The 8,543-nt window shown below is 54.9% G+C and overlaps 1 protein-coding gene across 3 annotated transcripts in view; it reads right to left on the bottom strand.

Moving 5' to 3' along the window:
• Positions 1-8,169, bottom strand: part of ABR (ABR activator of RhoGEF and GTPase) — a 233,597-nt gene extending 225,428 nt beyond the window's left edge. The window contains exon 1 of one of the 3 annotated variants that reach the window (XM_017864294.1): positions 7,221-8,165. In XM_017864294.1, coding sequence (XP_017719783.1) covers positions 7,221-8,055 — 835 coding nt within the window. In that variant the 5' untranslated portion in view covers positions 8,056-8,165. Of the gene's footprint in view, positions 1-7,220 lie in introns of all 3 variants that reach the window. The other 2 variants (XM_017864376.1, XM_017864517.1) reach the window with 2 other exon arrangements.
• Between the last annotated feature and the right edge of the window lie 374 nt (positions 8,170-8,543).

Consider the following 8,543-nt stretch of genomic DNA (forward strand, 5'->3'; position numbering starts at 1 on the left):
TTTTTTTTTTTTTGGAGACAAGGTCTCACTTTGTCACCCAGGGCTGGAGTGCAGTGGCGCAATCGTGGCTCATTGCAACCTCTGCCTCCCGGGTTCAAGCGACTCTCCTGCCTCAGCCTCCCAAGTAGGTGGGACTGCAGGTACATGCCACTCTGCCCGGATACTTTTGTATTTTAGTAGAGATGGGGTTTCACCATGTTGGCCAGGCTGGTCTCGAACTCCAGACCTCAGGTGATCCACCCACCTCGGCCTCCCAAAGTGCTGGGATTACAGGCGTGAGCCACCACACCCGGCCTCAAATGACTTTTTAACATGTCTTCACAATAGGGATGAAAAAATGACTCTATCACAGCTAAAGCTGAAAATTCAGTCCTTCAAACAAAGTTCCTCAGACACTCACTGACCACAAGGAATTCTTCCTGGAGCAGCAATCTCATTAGCCACTGATGGGAAGGGCAGAAAACCCATCAGGTTACAGATGAACCAGGTTACAGGTAACATGACTACCTAGTGGGAAATTCATTTCCCATAAAGATTAAAAAGTATCAGGGCCAGGTGTGGTGGCTCGTGTCTGTAATCTCAGCACTTTTGGAGGCCAAGGAGCGAGGATCGCTTGAGCCTGGGGTTCTAGATGAGCCTGGGCAACACAGTGAGACTCTGTCTCTACAAAAAAATTAAAAATTAGCCAGGCATGGTGGCATGTGCCTGTAGTTCCAGCTACGTGTGAGGCTGAGGTGGGAGGATCGCTTGACCCTAGGAGGTGCAGGCTGCAGTGAGCCGTGTTCATGCCACTGCACTCCAGCCTGGGCAACAGAGTGAGACCCTGTCTTAAAATAAAATAGGCCAGGCGCAGTGGCTCACGCCTGTAATCCCAGCACTTTGAGAGGCCGAGTCAGGCAGATCACCTGAGGTCAGGAGTTCAAGACCAGCCTGGACAACATGGCGAAACCCCGTCTCTACTAAAACTACAAAAATTAACTGGGCGTGGTGGCGCATGCCTGTAATCCTAGCTACTCAGGGGGCTGAGGCTGGAGAATCGCTTGAACTCAGGAGGCGGAGGTTGCAGTGAGCCAAGATCTTGCCATTACACACGAGCCTGGGTGACAAGAGCAATATTCCATCTCAAAAAAATAAATAAAATAAAAATTAGCCGGGCTTGGTGGCAGACACCTGTCATCTCAGCTACTCGGAGGACTCCCTCTCAAACAAACAAACAAAAAAACCGCAACAACACACACACACACATACATAGACACAAATTCCCTCCACGGTCACTCTACACCAGGTGTTCTGCTAAAGTTTTAAATATTCTCTTGCACTTAATCTTCATAACTATCCTGAGCGGTAAGTAGTAATATTTGAGGCGGTACAGCTTGGTGTTCGAAAGCATGCACTTGGAAGCCAGACTGCCTGGGTTCAAATCCTAAGTGCTACTTATAAGCTGGGTGACCGTGGGCAGGGTTATTTAAGTTCTCCAGGCCTCGTGATTCTCATGTAAAATGGAAACAACAGTACGTGTAGTAGTCTGTTTTCACACTGCTGTAAAGAACTACCCGAGACTGCGTAATTTATAAAGGAAAGAGGTTTAATTGACTCACAGCTCCACATGGCTGGGGAGGCCTCAGGAAACTTACAATCACCGCAGAAGGCAAAGGAAAAGCAACCATCTTGTTCACAAGGCAGCAGGAGAGCGAGCCCGCGGGGAACTTCCAAACGCTTTACGACCACCACATCTCATGAGAACTCCCTAGCATCAGGACAACAGCCTGGGGGAAACTGTCCCCACGATCCAGGGCCTCCCACCAGGTCCCTCCCTCAACACGTGGGAATGACAATTCGAGATGAGATTTGGGTGAGGACACAGAGCCAAACCCTTTCGGTGCCTATCTCATGAAGGTGCTCTGTGGAATCAATGAATTAAAGCATATAAAGTGCTCAGAACAGGAGCTGGCAAAAGCAAGCCCTCAGGGTTAGTCATGTTTATTATTCCCATCTGACAGACAGAGACAGAGGCTTGGAACGGTCAGTGGCTGGCCAGTGGTCTCACACCTGGGGAGAGGCAGGCCTGACTTCACAGCACGCACCACCCAACACAGCTGATCCCAGCTCTGCCCATCCCCCCACTCCTCACCACACCAACACGGCCTGGTCTTTGTCTTTTCTGGACCAAGCAAGGCTGCAAGGTGCAAAAAGGAAGATACTAAAATAATTGGCAGACTAACTTATTTACACTCTGATGTTGCCATCGTGCGTGGACAAAAACGCCGAAATGTGTTTTGGCTTAGGAGTCTGCCCCTCATCTAAAAGGAAATGGCCCTTTTCAAAGGAGGCCCTTTTCACCTGCTTCTGGGCCTCTGTAGGTGAGGCCTCACGTGTTCTCTCTCTGAAACCCCGAGACTAAGGCAAAGCCTGGATTGCCCAGTAAAACCTGACCTTAAGGACCTCTGAATGCAGATAATGAGTGTAATTGCTGGTGGAGGCCAATCCAGCAAAAAGAGACTCATGAGCCAAGATGACCTCTGCCTGGAGTCCTGCCCTGCGCCTGAAATGTTCTAGAAAGAGTCAGAGCCTTACTGGGAAAGGGAAACATGCATCTTATTCATTTGTATTTTTTAGAGGCAGGGACTCGCTCTGTTGCCCAGGCTGGAGTGCGGCGGCACAATCATAGCTCACTGAAGCCTCGACCTCCTGGGTTCAAGTGATCCTCCCACTTCAGCCTCCTGAGTAGCTGGGACTATAGGTGCACACCACCACATCTGACTGATTTTCTTTTTTCTTAGAAATGGGGTCTCGCCAGGCGCGGTGGCTCATGCCTATAATCCCAGCACTTTGGGAGGCCGAGACGGGCAGATCACGAGGTCAGGAGATCGAGACCATCCTGGCTAACACGGTGAAACCCCGTCTCTACTCAAAATACAAAAAATTAGCCAGGCGTAGTGGCGGGCGCCTGTAGTCCCAGCTACTCAGGAGGCTGAGGCAGGAGAATGGCGGGAACCCAGGAGGCACAGCTTGCAGTGAGCCAAGATCGCGCCACTGCACTCCAGCCTGGGAGACAGAGCAAGACTCCGTCTCAAAAAAAAAAAAAAAAAGAAAGAAAGAAAGAAATGGGGTCTCACCGTATTGCCCAGGCTGGTCTCAAATTCCCAGCCTCAAGCAGTCCCCCACCTCAGCCTCCCAAAGTGCTGGAATTACAGGTGTGAGCCATTGTACCCAGCCACGTGCATCACGGAAAACCAAACCGTCTGTGATCCAGAATGACCGGGGAGTGGGAAGCTCTGAGGAAGCAACTCGGCCGGGTGCCATGGCTCAGGCCTGTAATCCCAGCATTTTGGGATGCTGAGGCAGGCGGATCACCTGAGGTCAGGAGTTCAAGACCAGCCTGGCCAATATGGTAAACCCCCATCTCATCTAAAAGTACAAAGATTAGCTGGGCGTGGTGGCACATTCTTGTCATCCCAGCTACTCTGGAGGCTGAGGCGGGAGAATCACTTGAACCCAGGAGGAGGCAGAGGTTGCAGTGAGCTGAGATGGTGCCACTGCCCTCCAGTCTGGGTGGCAGAGCGGGACTCTGTCTAAAAAAAGAAAAAAAAAGAAAGAAAAAAGAAACAATTCAAAGAAAAATGACCTGTAGCAGTGGTTAATTAACACTTATAGGTGCTTACTATGTGCCAGGACCTGTCCAAAATCCTTTAGAAATATCCCATTTATTTATTGTGGCAACAGTAGGAGAGAAGAGGTGCTTGTTAGCCTCACTTTACAGATGAGGAGACTCAGGCTCACAAAAGTCAAGTAACTTCTCCCAATGTCACAAAGGCAGTCTAGCTTCAGAAACAGTTTTAATCTGTGTTCTCAAACCTTTATGTTCATCTCACAACAAGAAATACATTCTACACCAGCTCCCAGTGTACCCACACACATCCGCATATAATCGAAACGGAGTCCAAAAACAGAATAATACTCGCCGTAGCCAATGCACTCATCCTTAGAGATGAAAACCCCTGCCCGCCTGGAGCCTGCGTTTGACTGGAGGGAGACAGTGAATAAGATCCACATGCAAAGTTGTGGCATCCACGGTGGTAAGTTCAGGAATGGTGTAGAGAAAAATGATGCAGCAAAGGACAAGGGTGGCCAAAGAAGACCTCCCAGGTGCTTCTGTTGCCGACTGCACTAATTTCAGTAAGCTGTTACCCACAGTGTGAAAACCCCTTCCCTTAATCGGTCCATTCTATTGCCTCCCTACATGCTTAAAGGCTGTTTCTCCTAGATTGTGTGCGTGTGCACACATGTATGTGGCAGTGTGTGGCAGTGTGGACATGTGCAGGTGTGGTCCTGTCATCGCATGGGGCCAGTGCCGGACATGTATCCCCGTACGTGGCAGTGTGTTGTTCCCTATATGTGTGCATGCAGGTATGTATCGCAGCATGCACAGGAGGCCAATGTGCAGATTGTGGTGCGATGCATCGTACATATGAAGGGGCTGTGAATGTGTGCATGCATGGTGTTTAGTGTGCACATGTATATATAGCAACGTGCAGGTGGCGTGTATCGCCTGTTGGTGCATGCATGGTCTGTGGGCGTTAACCCAAGTGTATCCATGTGTCAGGTGTCATGTGTGTGCATGCATGTATAGTGGCAACCAGTGTACCAAGTTATACTGTGCAGGGTATGGGGTGCATGCCACATGCTGTGGCAGTGCCAAGTGTATACGTGTGCAGGTCGTATGTGTGTGCATGCACATTTGGTGGGATGTAAACCACAATGTTACGTCTGCAGTGTATGGGTGTGCATGCATCGTTTGTGGCAGTGTACCAGTGTTATTACGTGTGCAAGGTGTATGTTGGTGCATGCATGTTTGTGGCAATGGTAAGCATGTGTATACTGTGCAGGTGTATGTTGGTGTGCATGCATGTTTGTTGGCAATGTAAACATGTATACGTGTGTAGTATATGTGTAAGTGCATGCGTATGTGGCAGGTACCATGTGATACACATGCTGCTATGGCAACGTGTGTGCATGCATGTAACCATGTGCAGGTCCCCCCACTCACTTCCTCACTGAGGCAGCTTTGGAGACAGAAGCAGAACCTGAACATGTGACTGTGCAGTTTGCCACAGGAGCTTGCCCCGCAGAGGGGGCTGGAATGGGGCCTGAAATCTAGCCCAGGCATCACTAGCCAATGCCATGAGTGCCAGACATGTGCCCGGCTCACGTCTGCAGCCCAGAGGAAGGAGACTCTTGTTATCATTGGTCCACCCAGACGGTGCCGATCCCTAACGTCCATCAAGGTACCCTGTGTGCTAGAGTGTCCTACAGGAGACAGGCGACGACTCACAGAAATAAAAATCACCCCTGGGGAAAATCTAGTGTGCTGGGCACCCCAGGCAGGGTGATGGATGTGGGTCTGGGGGGAGATGGGATTGGAGCCAGCTCTGAAGCAGCTGGGGCCACTTGGGTAGCCTCCACCGGGGGCATTTGGAACTTGGCACTGGGGTGAAATCTTCAGGCCCTTCCCTTAAGTTAAAGAGACATGGCCGGGCGTGGTGGCTCAAGCCTGTAATCCCAGCACTTTGGGAGGCCGAGACGGGCGGATTACGAGGTCAGGAGATCGAGACCATCCTGGCGAACACAGTGAAACCCCGTCTCTACTAAAAAATACAAAAAACTAGCCGGGCAACGTGGCGGGCGCCTGTAGTCCCAGCTGCTCGGGAGGCTGAGGCAGGAGAATGGCATAAAGCCGGGAGGCGGAGCTTGCAGTGAGCCGAGATCCGGCCACTGTACTCCAGCCTGGGCAGCAGAGCCAGACTCTGTCTCAAAAAAAAAAAAAAAGTTAAAGGAACATATAAAAATGTTATCAGCATGGGCGGCAAGAGCATTGCCTATGGGAAACACAGCCAATCTTTGCTAATGAATAAGTGTAATTGATCAAAACAGATGACTTGATGGACCTTCCAAATGTGCTTTTAGCAAAGTGGACAGTTTTTCATTCAAATGCAAACTCACCCAGATAAAATCTAATAATGGAGATTTTGGAACAATCCCAGCATCAATGATTTTTTTTCCTCTTTCACTGCACAGGAAGGCATCTCAAATTTCTGGATGCAGCTTGACCCAACCAGACACCACCAGTGTCCTGCTTTCCGCGTGGCTAAGGAGACCCTCACAGTCCGCAGACACAGCAAGGGGCTCACACGCCACTCCCATCCCTACCTGACCTCTCCTCCTTAGCCGCATTCCCACTCCCTGACCTCGGAACAGCTTGGTGGACCCTCAATTCCAGGCGATCATTTATTCAGCCATTATTCACTGAGCTTTGGCTGCGGCAAGGCACCGCGCGTACCACCAGAAGGAGGTTCAACGATGACTAAGACCAGGCCCTGTCCTCAGAAAAGAGCAGATGTGAGGGGAGAGAGAGGACAAGAGACGGGGTGAAGGTCTCAGCTCACCCCAACGAGCACTTAATCTTTCTGAGCTTCAGTTTCCTCTTTTTATCAAATGAAGACGCTGGACTAGACATGATCTCCAGGCACCAGGCCAGCTGGAAAACCAGATGGGCCTAAGCCTTTCCCTTCCTCTCATGCTCCTAGCCTCCTAGAAAGCCAAGAGGCCGGGCGCAGCCTTCTAAGAAGAAAACGAGGCCGCAAAGGGGGCTGGTGAGGGCCATGGACCTTCCCTGAAGGTTCCACGTGGCCCCAACACACAAAGCAGCCTGGAGAAGAGGAGTCTAAGTTCAGAAAATCGAGTGGAACGTTTGGCCTTCCACGGCTAGGAAAGCGGAGCTCAGAAGGACCGGGAATTTCCGGGAAATGGGAAGCTCCTGGAGTGTGTGCAGAAAGGGGTGACAGCATCGGGTGGTGCGAAGGAATCTGGCGGGGGTCTGGCTGGAGGGATGGGGGGTGAGGGATGTCATGGCCAGAGCTGAAAGGCTGAGGCCTGGGCGCAGGCTCCTCCCACGGGCCGGCCACACTCCCCATTCCATCAGCCCTGCCGCCGCCGCAGGCTCATTTTCATAGAGTCGCCCAAGCTTAACGTCGCTTTGCACGTTTTTTCTAAGTTCCACAAGTGGCTTTGGGGTAGACAGGCACAGCTCATCCTCCTTCCAGCCCGCTCCCCAGCCCCGAACTTGAGGTTAAACAGGGCCACGGAGTCGCCCAGGGAGGGGCCCCAGCAGCCCGGGGTGGGGCGCGCGGCGGGGTCTAGCGGGGTCTGAGGGGGTCGCCCACCTGCGGAGAAGCCGTCCTCGCGGTCGGAGCTGTGCCGGCTGCCTTCGCTGTCTCTCTCCGGCGAGCTGTGACCAGGCGAGTCTCGCTCCGGCACCCGCAGGAACCTCTGGCGCCTCCACGGGGGGAGGTGCTCGCGCCTGGGGGGCTCCTCCGCGGCTAGGGGCGAGCCCGGGCGGTCCTTGGCCTCGGCCTCCCGCTGCTCCAGGTAGCGGGTCCCCCGCTGCGGCCGCCGCCCCCCGGGGATCAGGTGCGTCCAGCGGTGGGGGCTGCACGCGCGCCCCGGCCTCTCCGCCTCCTCGCGGGTCCCGAACCGGCAAGGGGCCGCCAGCCAGGGACCGAGGACGAACTTCTCGTTGAAATCCACCATCTCGAAGTCGTGGTCGCTGCCGTCGCCCCCCTCGTCCGTGCCGGGAGCCGCGTGGGGGTCCCCGAGGGGCGCGTCGTCCTCCCGGGCCCGGAACCGCAGCTGCGGCTGCAGGAGCTGCTGGTGGACGGCGTCGGCCCAGCTCTTTCCCCCGCCCGCTTCTCCGGCCGCCCCGGGCCAGGCGGGCAGGTCCGCGCGGGGAGACTCAGCCTCGGGGTCGGGGCGCTCGGGGTCCCCGCGAGGAGGCTCAGCCTCGGGTTCGGGGCGCTCGGCGTCCCCGGCCAGCGCGGCCTGCAGGAGGGAGGCTTTGAGCTGCTCCTCCGCCAGCACCTGTTGCAGCCGCTCCAGGTTGAGTCTGCAGCGCTCCAGCTCCCGCTCGGCGTCGCGCACCGACTCCAGCCTCGGGACCGGCACCTCCGCCCCGGGGAACTCGGCCCGCCAGCGCCGCTCGAACGCGCGGGGGTCCCACATGCCCCGAGCTCCGCCCGCGCCGACCCTTCCCCGCGGCCCGGAACAGACCAGAGGAAAAACCAAGTTTCCCCTTCCGCCCTCGCGCCTTTTCCCCTTCTTCTTCCTCTTCTTCTCCTGCTGGGTTTCGCCTCCCTGACGTCAGCGGCTCCTCGTGGCGGGGGCGGGCGCCTGGGGATGAGAACCCGCCCCGGCATCCCACAGCCAGCTCGGGCCGCGGAGCCGCCGGGGAGGGCGGGAGCTGCGGGGCCTGGAGTCGAGCCTTCCCCGCCGCGCGCTGCCGGCCCCGGACCCCGCCCGCCCCGCTCCCCTGGCGGCCCCGCTCCCTGCACCCGAGCGCGGGGCCCCGGACACCTTCCTGCCGGGTCGCGGGAAGACGTGGGGGCTGAAGGCGGTGTGGCTGGTGTCGCTGCGGACCCGCGGGGTCGCCCCGCGCGGGGACTGATTGATTGATTGATTGACTGATTGATATTGATTTTCCTTTTTTGAGG

Source organism: Rhinopithecus bieti, unplaced genomic scaffold, assembly GCF_001698545.2.
Source record: "Rhinopithecus bieti isolate Rb0 unplaced genomic scaffold, ASM169854v2 scaffold_22, whole genome shotgun sequence".
Lineage (NCBI taxonomy): Eukaryota > Metazoa > Chordata > Mammalia > Primates > Cercopithecidae > Rhinopithecus > Rhinopithecus bieti.